This window comes from Athene noctua, chromosome 13 (assembly GCF_965140245.1).
Source record: "Athene noctua chromosome 13, bAthNoc1.hap1.1, whole genome shotgun sequence".
Lineage (NCBI taxonomy): Eukaryota > Metazoa > Chordata > Aves > Strigiformes > Strigidae > Athene > Athene noctua.
Window position 1 is genome coordinate 15,958,082 of NC_134049.1, and position 17,532 is coordinate 15,975,613.

The window sequence follows — 17,532 nt, forward strand, 5'->3', positions numbered from 1 at the left end:
GGAGGGGGTCTCTAGTCCGACCCCTGGCTCCAGGCCAGGTCAGCTGTGGGCTCAGACCAGTTTGCTCACAGCTGGGGCCCACTGGGCTTGGGAACACCCCCAGACAGAGGCAATGGAGCAGGGACCCCCAGGCACTATAACACCCCCCGGGGAGGGGGGGGGGGGCACACGGGCACCAGCAGCACACGTGTAGGAGCACACGCCCACCCCTGGCACCTGGGCACATGCAGGAACACGCATGGCACGGCTCCCCACACACACACATACCCGTGGGCACGCAGACCCATCTGGACACAGCCCCCCCCCACACACCCTGGGCAGACGCTCCCTTGCACATGGACACGCATGTAAACACACGTGTGCAAGGACATGCCACCCCACAAAGGGACACACACACCCACAGAGCCACATGCACAGGGACACACCTTGCACATGCAGGAGGACCCCCCCGTGCCCCCCGCACTCCCGCATGGACACAGAGACCTCTCACACACACCCCCCGCACAGACACCCACGCACGGGTGGGCACAGACACTCGCACCCCCCCACTCCCGCCCGCGGACACATGCACACACCCCACGCTCACGGACACGCCCCCCCATGCAGGCAGGGACTCAGACCCCCACCCCCCGCACACGGACACCCCCCTCGCCGCTCCCTGCACCCACTCGGGGGCGGACGCGCCGCCCCCCCCTTTCCCCCCCCTCCGTGCCCTCCTCCCCGCGCAGCCCCGGCGCGGGCCAGGCGGGAGCGGCGGGTGACGCAGCCGCCCGGAGCGCACAGAAGGGACGATGCGGGCGGCGGTACCGGTGTAGCCCGGTACCGGCGCCGGGCAGCACCGCGACAGCACCCGGCGGGGGGGGCGAGGGGCGGAGGACGGGGAGCACCTGCCCGGGTGTCCCCGGTGCCCCCGCTCTCCCCCCAGTGCCCCCGGCGGGCAGCGGGAAGGGACGAGGCTGCCGCCGGGCTGGGACCCGCCGAGGTGGAGGTGAGGAGCTGTCGGGGAGCACCGGGAAAGCAGCCTGGAGGGGTCCCGGGGGGCAAAGGCTGTGGGATACGGCTCTGGGGAGGGGGGGGGGGCGACACCGCTTGTGCCTTAGAGGGGGGCTGGGGGTGGGGGGCGATGCCCCTGGTGCGAGCACTGAGAGCAGGTCCCGGAGCTGCGGGAGCCCCGTGGCCGTGGCCGGTGGGGAAGGGCAGGGCAGCCCGTCTGCACCACGGGGGGGGTTTTGGGGAGACCCGGTGAGCGCAGCTACCAAGGGCTCCGCTGCGAAGCGGGTGGGGGTGCTCCAGGGAGGGGAAACCGCGGCTGGGCAGGCAAAGGGCAACGAGAGCAGGGGGAAGCGGGTGGTAGGGGCCCCCCGCGCTGGCGGAAGGTCTGTTCCAGCACCTCCGGGCTGTTCCCGTGGTGCCGGGCAGGTGCCGGTCCCTCCAGCGCAGCCCCGAGCGGCCACCCGAGCCCGGCGGGTCTCCGCGGGGCTGTTCCCCGGGGGCAGGGGCAGCCGGGCCCGCTGCGGAGCGACGCACGGGAGCCCTACCTGGCCGTAGCCAGCGGGCGATGCCTGTTGCTCCTCCGGCGCTGGCAGAGGCCGCTCTCACCCCACGGTTGAGCTGCACGGGGCTGCAGACGGCGTGACCGCGGCTGCTCCGCGTTTTTTCAGCAGCGAGGAAGCAAAAGATCGTGGCTCCAGCCCGAGGAGCCGCGGAAGATGCTCACGCTGTCCCCAGTGGGCTCCGCATTACCTCCCGAGAAGAGGCGGTGGAAACCATCTCAGCACCGGGGCCATGCCGGTTTCTGCGGCACCTGGGGGAATCGGCTGAGTCCCGGAGAACGTCAGCGTGGCTACAGGGGGAGCAGAGCTGGAGGAGAGCAGGGTAGGATGAACCGCGACGCGCTGCCGGGGAGCAGATGAGCCGTAAGTTGAGGGTGGCCCCACACAGGCCCATCAACAGAGACCGTCGGGCCGAGGCAAGGTGGCAGAAGTCTGGTCCTGGGTCAGAGAGGGAAGCCCCTGGTCTGGTCTGACTGGGTGGATGGAGCCTCAGGCACCATCACGGCTTAAAGAAGGACTGTGGGGGCTGGGCCGGCACTTAAATGGAGCCCCCAGCCCAGGGGCGGAGGGAGGAAGGTGGGGTGGGGGTCCCAGATGAGGCACTCAGGGCCCTGGCAGCCAAGTCCTCCGGCATGTCTAGAACAGAGGAAGGCCAGGGGCTCCGTGGCCGATGGAGGAGAATAGGGTGCCCCCCAGAGATGAGATTATTGAGGGGGACTCGATGCCAGGAAGTCAATGCACGTGATGGCTGCGAGAGGGGCTGAGGCATCTCCTTCTGGCAAAGATCAGATTTTTCTTCCAGGGAGATCCCCGAGGAGAGCCAATCCCCCTCCTTGCACCCTGGGTACCCCTCTGTGCTGCACGTGGGCAGGGGGGTGATTTTGGGGGCCCGGGGGTGGAGTGGACATGGCCAGAGAGAGGTGGTGGGATGCAGAGCAGGGCCAAGAGTGTGGCAGCCCTGGGAAGGCAGGGCAGAGGCGAGAGCTGGGCCGAGGAGCAAACCTCACTTCTTCCCAGTTCCTCCCACAGCTGCCGGCTGGTGCCGTCTTTGCCCACCAGTAAGCAGTGGCCGGCACCATGGATGAGGCAACAGAGCTGGAGCTGGGGGGAAACTCCCTCCTGAAGGCAGTGTGGCTGGGCCGGCTCCGGCTGACCCGGCTGCTGCTGGAAGGGGGGGCTTACATCAACGAGAGCAACGAGAAAGGGGAGACTGCGCTGATGGTGGCCTGCATCACCAAGCACGTTGACCAGCAGAGCATTAACAAGGCCAAGATGGTGAAGTACCTGCTGGACAACAGAGCTGACCCCAACATCCAGGACAAATCCGGGAAAACAGCCCTCATGCACGCCTGCATCCGCGGCGCAGGGGGGGATGTGGTGTCCCTGCTGCTGGACAACGGGGCAGACCCCAGCCTGGAGGACCACTCAGGAGCCTCTGCTCTGGTTCATGCCATCAACGCTGATGACAAGGACGTGCTGCAGCACCTCCTGAATGCCTGCAAAGCCAAGGGGAAGGAGGTGATCATTATCACCATGGACAAATCGGCCTCTGGCACCAAGACGGCCAAGCAGTACCTGAACGTTCCCCCCTCGCTGGAGTTCAAGGAGAGGGCCCCCCCCGAGGCAGGCACAGCACCCTCCAGCATCCATCTGAAAGCTCCTGTCTCAGCACATTCCCCTGCCGAGAAGGAGAGCGGCGGCGGCTTCTGCCCACACCCGTCACACCCCGGGGACAGCCCCTCGGCCAACGAGCCGCCCTCCCCGGGCCACAGGGCCAGTGCAGCCAGGAGAGCTCGCCTGCCCCAGCTGAAGCGCCTGCGCTCGGAGCCGTGGGGTCTGGTCGCACCCTCGGTGCTGGCGGCCGCTGCACACCACGATGATACGTGGCTCTGCACGAGCAACGAGCTGATCACCGGCATCAGCGACCTCTCACTCTCCAAAACAGCCCCCCTGGACCGCAGTGGCAGCGGCCGGAGCAAGGACCCTTCGCTCTTCCCCCCCGTAGACGAGCAGGCGCTGCGAACGCCACCAGCCCCGGCGCCGCTGGCGAGGAAAGCAGCCTATGAAAAGAGCCAGGCTGTCCACCCGCGCCTGCCGAGGCAGAGCACGGTCCCCGAAGAGCCGGAGAGCGTTGGCACCGACTTGGCCGTTGCGGTGGATGCGCTGCACCGGCGGAGGCCAGGCGCCGAGCACTACGACTGTGACCCCCAGCTCCCCGGGGTCCCCGGCCTGGCTGAGGTGGGGAAGGTGCCGTCGGAGAGGAAGAAGCTCAGCGGGTCCCACCTGGCCTTGCTGGGCAGCTCACGGGAGTCCCTGGACAGCATCGCTGGCGCATCATCCGGGACCACGCAGCGCCGAGTGCCTGGCTTGCTGGAGAGGCGAGGCTCTGGGACGCTGCTGCTGGACCACATCTCCCACACGAGGCCGGGATATCTGCCCCCACTAAACGTGAACCCCAACCCCCCCATCCCTGACATCGCCTCCAACAGCAAAGCTTCCTCTCCACTTGCTGCTGGCTTGAAGTCCTGGGTACCCATCGCTCCCAGCTCGCCCCGACGGGGCGACTTGAGAGCCAAGAGGAAGCTTCTCCGGAGACACTCCATGCAGGCGGAACAGATGCGTCAGCTTTCCGATTTTGAGGAAATAGTGGCCCAGTAGCTTTGTCACCGTTTGCTTCCCAGGGAGGTTACCAAACCAGCACTGGCCCTGCAGAAACATGACGGTTCCCATGCAGAGCGGTCGCCCGGCTCCAGGGAAGCGCTGGTGGCCACAGGGGTCAGACCTGGGACCAGGGGCTGGACCGGGAGGTCCCTGCTCCCATTTGTCAGAGCCGTATGGAGAGCCCGGACATCCAGCCCAAACCGCTGAAGTCTCTTGTGCTCTTCACCTGCTTCTTGACCTTTCCCCAGGAGCAATCGATCCAAGACCATCCGAGACCGTAAGGCTTCACACAAAGGCTCCTGCCTGCAGTTCCCTTCTTCCTCCTTATTTACCACCCGCTTTTCTTCCATCCGCTCATTCTGACACAGAAACCTGCCCGGAGCCCCACGCCCGTGAGCCGTGGGGCTGGTGTGTTTGTGAAGTGCCTGCAGGAAGGAAAGGAGCTGAAGGCTGGCGTGAGGCTGGAAGAGCCGAAACACACGCTCCCAGCCGCCAAACGTCCTGCTACCCTCCCTGTGCGGGAGAGGGAGACAGTTCTCCACTGCAGAGATTTCCGAGCGCTGTGGAACTCCAGAGGCTGGGCTAAACCCCGTCACCACTGGAGCCCGGCACTTCGGCGGGCCCGGACTGGGAACGGGCTTGTCTCTGTCTCTGAAGCCACCGAAGATCAGGGGCATTTCCCACTGCACTGAGCAGCTCCAAGCACCGAGTTCCTGGGTGGGGAGCACTCCCGGGCTTGTCTGCACGGGAAACTTCTGCCAACAGCAGGGGAGCAAGGATGCCAAGTTGCCAAGGATGGCAAGTGGTGAGCGTCGGGGCTTGGTCCCAGCTTGGGAAAGCTGCAAGCACAGCACGGCAGCCAGGACCCCCTCTGCTCCTGACCCCCCTGCAACAACAGGCCCATGCAGCACCCACAGCACGTGGCGGCTCCGCAGCATCCGAGCTCTGAGCCCACACAGCGCTGGCCCCCTCCCACCCCCACCCACAGCTCCCCAGCCCCAGATAGGCCCCAGCAGCGGTGGGGAGCGCACCTTGGCCCATGCTGCTGTCTGTCCATCCATCCGTCTGTCCAAAACGGCCGGCGTCGAGGCGGTTCCTCGCCCAGGGCATCGGCCATCCTGCTCCGGGCTGCCACAAAACTTGGCACGAAGCACTGGGCACAAAGCAGCGCCGCTTTTTGGGTTCATCTGCGCTGGAACGTTCTCTGAAAGTGCATTTGAGGTTTAAATGTGCCATGGAGAGCAAAGGTGGGCTTATATTTTTACAGCCTTAAAGTTTATATTTTCTGTAGGTCAAATGTCTTATAGGTGGAATTTCAGGCATATTTTCCCTATAATAATGACGTTTGTCTTCTGTTTTAGAGTGTGGAATTCTAAATCCCGCAGCTCACCTTTTCCGTTCATTTCTAAATATTGCAACCTTTTGCGTTTGTCTTTTTTTTTTTTTAAGCCACATTTGACGCCTTGCGCCAGCGATTGTCACCCATTCCCTTGGACCGTTCCCGCCTTCGTGTGGGATGAGCCGCGCTTCTCGGGGTGTGGGGGGGAATATTTTACCACATTAATGGGAGCGTGTGCGCGGTGGCAGTGTGAGTGGGGGGCGGGGGGGGGGTGATGTCACACCACAGTGCGGAGGTTCGGTATTATCACTGCGTTAATAAAGAGCTCGGCGATGGCCGGGGAGCTGCTGCCTGCGGCCCTGCTCGGGGCGGGGGGGGACCGGGACTGGGGCGGGGGTGAGCCCCGAGTGGGGGGCCAAGCCCCGGGGGTGAGTGCTGAGCCCCGGGGGGTGGGGAGGCCGAGGCCGGGGGAGGGGAGTGAATCCCGGGTAGGGGTGTCCACCCCCGAGGGAGGGGAGCCGAGATCCGGGGTGGGGGGCGAGCCCCAAGATGGGGGGCCAAGCCCTGGGGAGGGGTGTCGAGCCCTGGTGAGCGGGGGGGGGCCGAGCCCGGGGGAGGGAGGTCAACCCCGGGGGGGGAGCCGAGCCCCGTTGCGGGGGTGCCGAGCCCGGGGCCGTAGCCCAGGAGAGAGTGCCGACCCCCAAAGTGGGGCGATGCCGAGCTCCGAGGGGAGTGACCGAGCCCCGAGGAGGGGGAGCCGAGCCCCGGGGCCGCCCCCAGCGGAAGCGCTGCCGGTACCGGGCGCCACGTCAGGGGGGGCGGGGCCGGGGCGGGGCCGGGGGCTGCGGGGCGGGCTGCGGGGCGGGATGCCGGGGCTGGTGCTGGTGCTGGTGCTGTGCGCGCTGCGGGTCGGCCCGGCCGGCGGCACCGAGCTGACCTTCGAGCTGCCCGACAGCCACAGGCAGTGCTTCCACCAGGAGCTGGGCCGAGGCCTCAAGTTCACGCTGGACTACCAGGTACTGCCCTGCCCGCGCCCCGGCCCCCGCCGTGCCCCGCCAAGCCACAGGCAGGGCTGCGGCTGCACCCCCGGCACCCCCCACGCCGCACCGGCCACCGTTCCCAACCCTGAACCTGTGCCCGCCTTGGAGCGGGCACCAGGATGTGCCGGCCATGGCCACGGGAGCCCCTGGCCCGGCCATCGGGGCTGTCCCCCCCGGTGTGCCCCAGAGCTTGGGGCACCCCGGGGCTCGGCTTTCCCCAGCCCGGGGACGGGCACGGTGCCGGCTGGCTGAGCAGAGCCACTCCCTCCATGGCTCCTGCCACGTTGTATGGCCAATGCCACCTGCGTAACCGCGCCCAGGTGATCACCGGGGGACACTACGACGTGGACTGCTACGTGGAGGACCCCAACGGCAGGACGATCTACAAGGAGACCAAGAAGCAGTACGACAGCTTCCCGCACCGTGCCGAAGTCGAGGGCGTCTACACCTTCTGCTTCAGCAATGAGTTCTCCACCTTCTCCCACAAAACCATCTACTTCGACTTCCAGGTGGGCGACGAGCCGCCCATCCTGCCCGACATGAGCAACCGCGTCACGGCCCTGACACAGGTGGGTTCCCATGCGCTGCCGCAGGAGGAGGGTCCCAAACGGCTCTGCGGGTGGCAACTGGGGGCTCGTTCCCCTTTTCCTCTGCTGAATACAGAAGTGTCAACTGCCAGCCAACCGCCCCGCTGCGTTCAGGCCACATCCTACTTCTGGCAGTGCAGGCAGAGGGGGATGGGGGGGACCACTCTGGGTGGGAAACTAAGCGCCTGGTGTCCCTCTGGCACAAGGGAAGCACATCCAGGCTTTCCCATCTCTCGGTGTGTTCCCACAGGGGTGGCTGGAAACCCCCTGGCACCTTGGCAGGGCTCCCGGTAATGCCCCGGTCTCCATCATTGCCCCTTGGAGCAGAACTTTTCTCCAGACAGGGCTGGCAGAGACCCAGTGGCTCAGGGCGCTGCTGTCCCACTCATGGGTGCCCCAGCACTGTCCTCAGCTCCCCCATCTGTGGGCGCGGGGCCTGAGCAGTGCTGGGAGCAACAAAGCGTGTTTGTCTCCCTAGATGGAGTCAGCCTGCGTCACCATCCATGAGGCTCTGAACACGGTGATCGACTCCCAGACTCACTACCGCCTGCGGGAAGCACAGGACCGGAGCAGAGCTGAAGATCTCAACGGCCGGGTCTCGTACTGGTCGGTTGGGGAAACCCTCATCCTCTTTGTGGTCAGCATTGGGCAAGTGATGCTGCTGAAAAGCTTCTTCACCGAGAAGAGACCCGGCAGCGGCGGGGCCAGCACCTAGAGCCACAGCTGCTCCGTGCCCGGACTGCGGCGGGGGCGTGCAGGCAGCATTCTCCTGGGTCGCACTTCGCCTCGGGTTTCTGCAAGGTGCTGCCATGGGAAGGGGGCTGGGGGGAGCAGAGGATGGCATGACGCTGCTGAGCCAGGTGGGGAGTGGACCACCCAGCACCGTCATCCCCCAGCCGATCCGCCCAGCATCACTTCATGCTTTGCCTTCACCTGCCCTGCGGCCCCATCCCCGGGTTTGGAGGGGACACACTCCCGGCCTCCCAGTGAATCATTTCCCACATCGCAGGAGCAAGCGCCATGCCCAGTACAGGATGGGATTTTCCTATTTACATGAGTCCACGCCCGGAGGTTGGCCCCCTGCACCTCCCCTCCTGCCCCACAGACCATGAGAGCAGGCACAGCTCTTCCCACCCATCCCAAGGAAGCGCTGTCCCCCCACCAGCAGCAGTGAGGACCCCCCGCACCCCCTTTCCCTGGAGTCCCACAAAGCAGAGACCCCCCCCAAGAGCGGGCAGGGGATAGCTCCTCCGGAGCAGCCCTGCTGGCATTTTATTTTGCCACTTCGTAATAAACCCCCATGACCGCGGTTCACGCTGTGTTTTTGGGCACCGTGCCCAGGGTGGGCAGCCGGGGACGGCCACGGCCACACTGCGCTGCCTGGCCCTGCCTGCAACAGGTGCTGCCTGTTCCTGCCTTGTCGGGCGCTTGTCCCCCACCAGCACTCTGGAGATGGGCTGGGGGTGATGCCAGTCTCCCCCCATCAAGAGGAAACATTTTGGGAGAGCTGGGGAATGCCAAGGCAGTTCCCATGAGCCATCCCTCGCCCCCCGGAATTGCTCCCGGTGCCACAGGGAGGGCTCAGACCGGCTGCTCTGGGGCACAGGGTGGGAGCAAGGGGCCTGGGCACCCACAGCCCCTGCTCGAAGCCCGGGGCTGCAGCCCCCTCCCCGCCTCCGCGGCCTCGCCAGCAGCGCCAGCTCCCACGGCAGCACTGGCCTTGGGCCGGTTGCCAGGCCCCTGTGCCTCGCGATGACCTTCGGCAGCAGCTGAGAGCTGCCGTTCTGAGCGGAGCCAGTGGCTGGTGCGAGGCTGCTGTGGGCAGCACGGGGACAGGGACAGGGACAGTTGCCAGCTCGGCACCACAGGCAGGGACCAGCCCCACACCCCACAGAGGACAAACAGCCCCAGCAGAGAGGGCAGCACCCAGCCCTGGACCGATGAGCAGGACGGGACACCCTTGGATCAGTCCCTCCCTGGGGACCCTGGCAGCACCCCATGGTGGGGACAGGAGCAGCTGGAACCAGACACCCCCATGGACAGCAGGTTGGGGGTCCCCACTCTGGGGACCCTGGCCCTGTTCATGGCTGGGGACACAGGTAGTGGCCACAGGACACTTTATTGCAGTGTTGCTGGGCTTGGAAGGCAGGGGGCTCCCATGCCAGCCCCGTGGCCCACAGAGGCACTTTGGGGTGTGGGAAAAGCGCGGCGGCAGCCCTGACCCTACCAGCCCACCCCCCTACCCCGCCCTCGCTGTCCTGCTCCTGCTCATGGCCTCCGTGCCTGCTGAGCACCCCGGGGCGTCCCTGCAGCCCCATGCTCAGAGGGAGCTGCTCTGGCAGGAGCTGGCCCCCTCAGGTGCCCGTTGCCCCCGCAGCCCCAGCACCCCCCGCTTGGGCGTCAGGGAGGATGCCGAGCAGTGGAAGGAGCCGGTGGCTGGGGAGGGTGGCTGGGGCTCCAGGCCGTGGCCACAGGGGCAGCCCCAGCCCCTGCCCAGGGGGATGGTGAAGAGCCCGTAAGTGATGGGGTCCAGGCACGCGTTGAAGAGGCCAAAGATGAAGAGGACATGGGTGAGGGCCGGCGAGACCCTCTTCTCCATGGCCTGTGGGCAGAACCAGTACCACAGCCCCAGCAGGTAGTAGGGGGTCCAGCAGAGGATGAAGGAGGAGACGATGACCAGGCTCATCTTCAGTGTGCGCAGCCGTGCCCGCGGGATATTGTTCCTGGAGCACCGCAGTGACACATCCCGGGAGGAGACTGGGGGGGCAAAGCCCATCAGTGGGGGATGTTTACCTGCCCGGGTGGTACAGGGACCCCCCCCACCCCAAGGGAGGGCCAGGGAGTCCCCACACAGCCCTGGGCAGGGCTCCCCCCAGCTCCCTCCATCCTAGGGTCCCTGCAAAGCCCTCCCCCCGGGCGTGGGGACGTGGCAGCCCCATGCCCAGGCACTCACAGAGGCTGGAGCCCATGCGCCGGGAGATCTTCAGGAGGATGCGGGCGTAGCAGCAGACCATAATCAGCAGTGGCAGCAGGAAGAGGCAGACAAAGCCCAGCATGTTGTAGAGGGTCTCATGCCAGGGCCGGGGGAAGCTGCCCCGTGTCGTGCACTGGGTGAAGTTGTGCGGGGAGCGGAGGGTCACCGTGCGGAAGAGGAAGAGCTGGAGGCAGAGGGGAGGTGGGACACGGCCCCTGCCCTGGGGCCGCGGGGTAACAGGGGCTCTGCACCTCCCAAAAGCCGGGCGCCGGGGTCCTGAGCCACCCCTGAACCAACTCCCGCGGGTCTGGGGCACACAGCAGGGCGGGGAGCAGAGCTGGGTGAGGGTGCACATTGCCATGACTCCTCCTTTGCTGCCCAGCTTGGCCCCCTCTCCCCCAAGCCCTCACCATCCCACAGGGCTCTGGGAGCACCCCCAGCTGACACCGTTGGGCTCCCCGGGAGCCAGCACAGGGTTCAGGTGGGTGTCTGCCGCGGGGGGACAGGGTACCTGCGGCACCGAGAGCCCCGCACTGAGGAGCCAGGCGACGTAGAGCATGATGCGATTCCTCCTCCGGGCGCGGGCGATAGCCAGTGGGTGCAGGATGGCGGCCTGCCGGTCCAGGCTGATGACGACGGTGATGAAGGCGGAGGCGTACATGGCCAGCAGCCGCAGGTACATGAGGAGGCGACAGGCCAGGTCGCCCGCCCGCCACTGCAGCGTGATGTTCCAGACGGCGTCCAGCGGCATCACCGCCACCGTCACCAGCAGGTCGGCGGCGGCCAGGTGCCGCAGCAGCAGGCGGATGTGGGAGCGCCGGCCGCCCCGCCGGCCCCCCGCTACCCGCAGCACAGCCAAGTTGCAGCCAGCCGAGAGGACGAAGAGGGCGAAGGTGACGGCCACACGGGCCTGGGCGGCAGGCGAGAACGTGGGCAGGCGCAGGGGCTCCTCACTGCCCTCGGCCTGGGGGGCCCAGGCGCAGCCCCGCTCAGAGGAGGGCAGGCTGCTGAGGGGCTCCGCGCTGGCATTCCCCACCGCGGGGTTCGGGTCCGCATGGCCCCTTCCTGCCACAACAGGCAGATGGGCAGCAGCAGCCTGCCTGGAGGGGCCCTGGGGTGCGGGGTCCCCGGGGTGGGGGGGTGACAGGTCGCGCTCAGTGGAGGAGGTGCCGTCCCCAAGAGCCCCGGCTCCTTGCCCAGGGCCACAGTGCCTGTGCCACAGCTTCTACCCCAGCCTGCTGCCTTCCCATCCTCGACTGCTCTCAGCATCCCCACGGCTCCTCCAGCGCCTCCAGAGCCCCCCCAACACCCCATAGAGCTACAGGAGTCCTTGGCACCAAGCAGGGCACAGAGGCTCAGCTGACCTCAACCCCAGCCCATTCCTTCTGCTCGTCCATCCCCCACCCCACAGCACAACTCGTGATCACGCATGGGGACAGTGACACCCTCCAGCACAATGCCAGAGCCCCCGGGGGACCAGGCACTCCATTTCCCACCCCCCCTCACCTCCAGTCAGGGTGTCCTGCCCAGCACTGCCCAGCCAGGCCATGTCAGGGTGTCTGTGCCGAGGGCTCCTGCATCCGCACCGTGCCCAGCGGCCACAGGTAAAGAGGGGGAGCGGGGGGAGGCACCGCCAGAGCCCGTAGCCGCCTCCGCGCCCGCTGCTGGGCTGCGCTGGGGAGGCAGCCGGGGGGGTGCCCTTGGCAGCTCGGTTGCTCCTTGACGTAGCCAAGGACCCACCTGGATCTGCTTGGTCCTTCGCCCCACGCCACCCACCTGCTGCAGGAACCCCCCGGGGCAGCCCCCACCCGGGCAGGGCCCCCCAAAGAGGCGTGGCGAGGAGCTGGGCAAAGGGGGGGGCCTCCCCAGCGCGAGCACACCCCGATCCCCAGCTTTGGGGTGCATCATTTGGGGGGAACTCAGAGTCCCACAGGTCCTTTCTCTCAGCCCAGCCGCTCCCGCCGACAGTGCCTGTCCCCAGAGCCAGAGCGTCTCTCCAAATCCAACGTGTGTCCCCATGGCCCTTGCGCCCTGGCTGGGAGGTGTTTTGCGGGGGGGGGTCGGAACTGCAGCCTGGGGGAGGGCACGCAGGATGCTTTGCATCTCAAAGTCTTCGCCTCCTCCAACAGAGGGAATTAACGTTATTAGCAAGTCATTTCACAGCTAAGTGGGGCTCATTAGCCCTGCAGACCCCCTGCCCCAGAGCCCCCGGGGTGGGTGGAGAAGCCCCCCCCCCCCCCCCCCCCCCAGCATTAGCACCCGGCTGTCGGGCTCCACCACGGGCCCTGTGATGGGCTCCCGCGGGTCCCCCCACCCCCCTAGGGAGCCGCCAAGGGGGCTGGGGGGCAGAGGGGCCCCATCTGCACCCACACACACATTCCCCTCCGCCTGCAGGGTCTCCAGCCTGATGGGGCCAGCCCATTTTAACCCCACGCAGTGGGGAGGTGTCACAGGCACCAGCACCGGGGGCAGGTGATGCTCAGCTCGCACTGAGCCCCAGGGCCAGATCCAGAAGGTGCTGGTGACCCCCCTCAGTGGCAGCCCCAGGGCAGGAGGTGTCTCCCCCCTCGACACCTCCCCAAAATCACTTTCCCAGCCCCGTGCCAGGGTCCCCAGCCTGTGCAGTCTGGCAAGACGGTGCTGGGCCCGTGCCCCTGCCCACACTTGGCCAGACACCCACCACCACCACCTCAGCCCCCCTCTCTCGGCACCAAACCCGCTCCCAGAGACAAAATGGGGTTCTGGGCACACTGTGCCCCATCCCATGCCTGACTCCTGTGGCGGGAATGGCGACGTGGTGACACATGGAGGGGCACAGGGGTTTATTTATGTACAGCCGCAGCCATCCCAGCATGTCCTACACAGCTCCAGGCTCACACAAGAGGCAGCTTGTCCCCGCCACCTCTCCCAGCTGTCCAAAGAGGGGGACACATGCATCCCCCAAGTTCCAGGCATCCGGACAATGCGTCGCAGGGCTGCGTGGCACCGGGGGTCTGGCACCGGGGAGTGGGGGCTGCTTCGGGTCAGTCCTGGGTCTGTGATGGGAGCAAAGCCTCCAAGAGAGACAGCAGGTCTGTGGAGAGGTCCTGGGGGGAGCAGAGGGGGGGTGAGATAATGAATGGCCAGAGTAGAGGTACAGGGGTCCCCGGGGGTGCAGGGGGAGGAGTTCTAGTGCAGCGGATGGGACCCCAACACACAAAGGAGGGTCGGGGAAGGTTGAAGGACACACGCACCCGCTGCCAGGAGGAGGGGGACCCTTCCCCATTCCCAACAGCAGACAATGTACCCCAAAACCAGTCCCCATGCTGCTCCAAGCCAAGAGAGCCCTGAGCACACTTTGGGGGGGTTGAAGCCAGCCCCATGGTGGGGTGCTGCCTGGGCTCACCCCAACCCCGCCAGCACACATACCTGGGTGACCGTCCCTGCATCCACGAACTCAGGCAGCATCAGCCCCGTGTCCAGGAGGGGGTCGCCGGGGAGATCCAGGGGGGCCCCTGCCCCTGCATAGTGAGGAGGGGACAGCCAGGAGGATGTGCTGGAGGCGACAGCCCCGTGCAGCTCCGGGGGGGTCCCTGTTGCAGGGATGTAGGAGGGTGACCCCCAGGCCTCCATCCCCATGTCGGGAACCCCAAGCACCTCTGGGGGGGGCCCTGCAGCAGGGCCACAGGGTGGTGACCTCCAGGCCCCCAGCTCCAGGGGGGTCCGTGCCACAGCAGGTGAACCCCAGCCCCCAGTGCCGGAGGGCAAAGCCTCCTGCGGGGCTGGTGGGTGCGGGTGGGGTTCCAGGCTCTGGCAGCACCCCAGGCCCTGGGGGCAGAGGGGGCAGTGGCGGGGTGTTGCCCCCCGCCGCCGGGCCAGCGCCTCCTCGCTGAGCCCCAGCAGGGCCGAGAGGTGCCCGATGTAGCGGATGGCGAGGCGCAGGGTCTCGATCTTGGTGAGGCTCTGCCCCGCAGGTGCCAGCGCGGGGGGCAGGTAGTGCCGCAGGCGCAGCAGCGCCTGCGCCAGCCGCCGCATCCGCAGCTTCTCCCGCTCGCTGGCGCTTTGCCGCGGGCCCCCCGCACCCAGGCCACGGACCCCTTTCCTTCCCTGAGGGAGGCGGGGTGCGGCAGGGCCGTGGCGGGATCCCCAGGCAGTGGCAGGGGACGAGAGGCCGCAGGAGTCAGGTGAGGCCGCGGGTGAGCTGCTGCTGTAGCCCTCGGGGTCCGGGGGGCCGCAGCAGCCCCAGGGCTGTGGGGGGGCCGTGGCCGGGAGCGGGAGACCGGGGGCTGCCGAGTGAGCCATGGCAGAGGGGCCGTGTGCCGGTAGCCCCGCAGCCACCCCGGCTTTATGCAGGGCCAGAGGTGTGAAGTGGCACCTTCAGGCCAGGCGTCCCCAGCACTTCAAAGGCCGGGGGGGGGCGAGGGCAAGCGGCTTTGAACACGCGGGTGACGAATTTTACCCCGGCAGTGTGAGGCTGCACTGCGCTGCCTACCCCCACACAGCCTGCACCCCCCCCCACGCTGTCCTGAGGATGGGGCTTGCACCCCACAAGGGGCTGCTGGGGGGCTGCAATGGGACTGCTGGGGTGCTATGGGGGGGCTGCAATAGAGTTGCTGGGAGGCTACGGGGGGGGCTACAGGGGGGCTTCTGGGAGGCTGCAATGGGGCTGTTGGGAAGCTACAGGGGTCTTCTGGGGGGCTGCAATGGGGCTGCTGGGGGGGCTTTAATGAGGGCTGCTGGGGGGCCGCAGGGGGGTGCGAACTGCAGCAGTTCCAACTGCGGGGTGTCCACATCCCCCCCAGCCGGGCATCCCGTGGACACCGACCCTCTCACCCGGTGCCGGGGAGGGGGGCACGGCCCGTGTCGTCCCCGTCCCCCCCGCAGCAGGTCCCCCGCTGCCCCCGCTAATGGGGTTTCACGCGCTGCCCCTAATGAGCCCGGCGCGGAGCCCGGTGCCGCCGGTGCCGGTGCCCGCCCCCCCGGGGGAGGGGGAGGCGGGGCTGGGAGGGGCCCCCCCGCCGCGTTCCCAGGCCACGCAGGTGTCGGTGCCGGCGGGTGCGAAGGTTTCCAGGGAAACGCGGCTCCGTCGCGGGAAGGAAAAACCATCAGGGAGCGGGTGGGGGGCCGCGACACCGGTATCGGCACCGGCGCGGCCCCCCCGGTGGGGCCGGGCCTCGGGGTACGTGATACGTGACCCCCACACGGCAATGGGCACGGGAATCCCCCGCCCGGGGGTTCCGGGTGTGCACAGCCCCGGGTGTATGGCGGCGGCCATGGGACCCTCCATACCGGCTGTACACAGCCAAGGCGTACAATGATGGGCACAGGACCTCCCCATACTGGGTGTGCTCGGGGTCCCCCAACATCAGGTACCAGCCACGGAGGCGGTTATGGGGCCCAGCCCCAGCAGTGGGGTGCAGGGCCGGCCCCCCACCCGGAAAGTGCTGGCGACACGGGGTGAGCCAGCACCGCGTTGCTCCCAGGCTCGTGTTTCCCAGGGGCCACACGAAGCTCGTTCTGCGTTTCCTTGGCAGTGTGGTGACACGGAGGCAACGAGATAAATCCTGCTTATCACCCAGCGCCGGCCCAGCCCTCCCGCCGTCCTTGCTGTGCTCGCCGCCAGCTTCGTGGCAGCCCCAGAGCCCAGGAGCTGGTGTGCCAAAACCCTGGCGGGTTGGCACTGACAGGACGCTGACCTCCCGCGGTCCCTCACTGCCATCATACTCCCCGTGGCACCCAGCCCTGGAGCTGCTCAGGTCCACATGGACCCCAAGATGTCACCCTGGCACCCCAGCGAGCCCCCCTAGCACCCATGCCACTGTCCAGGCACCATGAGGATAATGGCATGTGGCCAGGCCGGTACCTCCCTGCAGACATGCCACAAAGCCACCAATTAATTGTTATTAATCCCCTCTGCCCCCTTGCTGGAGACCGTGCTGCACCTGACAGTGCCCCAAAGCTGTCACTGGGGCTGGGGGCCACAGTGGGGACCAACGTGGCCCCGGGAGCATAGCGGGGTGCTCAGCACCCGGGCCACAGCCCCTTCCCTGCATGCCCCTCGGTGCTGCCTTGGCCCCGCTCCCCCCCATTCCCAGGCCCCCTCCTGGGTCTCATTAGCTGATGAGCTCCCAGATAATGAGCTCTGCAGCCCCGCTGGGCAGCTGCTTCCCACCTCCCTCTGTGTTTAGACAAGTGCTGGAGCGCGGCTGGGCTGTGACAGCATTGGCTGTGGGGTCAGAGCCCCCCCCGAAGGAAAGCCACTTCATCCCTCGGGGGGAGACAGTGTCCCCCCACATCCCTCCAGCTCCTATTGATGGCATGGGGGCACAGGGCCTTGGGGCAGCTGTGGCAAGGGCGCGGGCTGGAGCTTGGCTGCAGAGCCGCAGGATGCTGACAGTGCCTGGCGCCATGCCCCCAGAAGCAGCCGGCCCTCATGCTGAGGGGGTCCCCCCGGGCACTGCTGGAGGCCCTGCCCAGGACACCTCACTGCCCGCCTTGAACCCCTGGTCCCTGCTCCAGCACCTCCTGTGGGGGGGGGGCGTCAGACACCTGAACGGCCCCTGGCCCTGGCTGTGCACCCTCATACCTCCAATCAGGATGGGGACAGCTGGCGGGGATGATGCTGGGGCTATGCCCAACCCAGGGGTAAGCACCCCAAAAACATCCTGGCAAACAGTCCTCTGCCCCGGGAGTGCTGCCACTCCCCGCCTCCCTGCTTCTGCTGCATCCCTCAGCCCACGTGCGCAGGGAGGGTCCCCTGCTCTGGAGCATCCTGAAGAGCTGAGCACCCCACCCCTGCCTGGGGGACCCCGAACCCCATCTGGAGTTTGCGCCAGCTGGAGAAGCAGCACAGGGAGCCTCAGCTCTGTGCAGGGTGGGCACAGCTCGGAGGGTCCCCACAAACACTCAGCCTGAGCTAAGGGAGTCAAGACTGCATCAGGGAGCCCAAGGCAGCATGGCCAGGTGCAGAGAAGTCCCCCAGGAAGGGGAGCACTGTCACACCATGGGCACACAAGCCTGGCTGCCCATCCCTGCAACCCCTGCCCCTCAGGGCTGCTGGTTTGACCTGGGAGCATGCCCAGAACTCCCAGCCGGAGAGCTAGGAGCTGTGTGGAGGACAGGGGAGGTGTGGGGACACCCTTGGGTGTCAGGGCTGGCGGCTTGGGGTTCCGGCACTAGAAGGTCAAGTCCCTGCTGCCCACTGCAGCACAGCCAGCCCAGCAAAGCTGTCGTGCAGGGCCATGAGGGCTCTGCCAGGGCTGGTGGAAGCGTTAGCATCTCTCATGGGCGTGTGAATTGGTCCCTGCACACTTCCCAGCGCCGGGCAGCACCAATTAAGGCTTGGAGGAGTCAGAACGGACACCTCTGCAAATGGGCCCGGCATTCCCAGGCTCCCAGC

At 67.2% G+C, this 17,532-nt stretch overlaps 4 protein-coding genes across 6 annotated transcripts; 2 read left to right on the forward strand and 2 right to left on the reverse strand.

Moving 5' to 3' along the window:
- Nucleotides 1–774: 774 nt before the first annotated feature.
- Nucleotides 775–4,222, forward strand: ANKRD34C (ankyrin repeat domain 34C). 3 transcript variants are annotated; one of them, XM_074917137.1, is made up of 3 exons: nt 775–988; nt 1,662–1,916; nt 2,571–4,222. In XM_074917137.1, exon 3 carries the CDS (start codon nt 2,631–2,633, stop codon nt 4,209–4,211), a length of 1,581 nt encoding a protein of 526 aa, XP_074773238.1. In that variant the 5' UTR covers nt 775–988; nt 1,662–1,916; nt 2,571–2,630; the 3' UTR covers nt 4,212–4,222. The 3 variants fall into 3 exon arrangements, with proteins under 3 accessions (XP_074773238.1, XP_074773240.1, XP_074773239.1); XM_074917139.1 differs by having other exon boundaries at nt 1,662–1,875; XM_074917138.1 differs by having other exon boundaries at nt 1,665–1,916.
- Nucleotides 4,223–6,417: 2,195 nt separating this feature from the next.
- Nucleotides 6,418–8,489, forward strand: TMED3 (transmembrane p24 trafficking protein 3). Its single transcript, XM_074917140.1, has 3 exons — nt 6,418–6,569; nt 6,914–7,162; nt 7,659–8,489. The coding sequence occupies exons 1-3, from the start codon at nt 6,420–6,422 to the stop codon at nt 7,893–7,895; spliced, it is 636 nt and encodes a 211-aa protein (XP_074773241.1). The 5' UTR covers nt 6,418–6,419; the 3' UTR covers nt 7,896–8,489.
- A 1,011-nt stretch (nt 8,490–9,500) lies between these two features.
- Nucleotides 9,501–12,059, reverse strand: LOC141965647 (gonadotropin-releasing hormone II receptor-like). Its single transcript, XM_074917498.1, has 4 exons — nt 11,895–12,059; nt 10,666–11,265; nt 10,134–10,338; nt 9,501–9,937 (listed from the first exon to the last, which is right to left on the reverse strand). Exons 1-4 carry the CDS (start codon nt 12,057–12,059, stop codon nt 9,501–9,503), a joined length of 1,407 nt encoding a protein of 468 aa, XP_074773599.1.
- Nucleotides 12,060–13,177: 1,118 nt separating this feature from the next.
- Nucleotides 13,178–14,435, reverse strand: LOC141965644 (uncharacterized). Its single transcript, XM_074917493.1, has 2 exons — nt 13,563–14,435; nt 13,178–13,240 (listed from the first exon to the last, which is right to left on the reverse strand). The coding sequence occupies exons 1-2, from the start codon at nt 14,433–14,435 to the stop codon at nt 13,178–13,180; spliced, it is 936 nt and encodes a 311-aa protein (XP_074773594.1).
- Nucleotides 14,436–17,532: the final 3,097 nt, after the last annotated feature.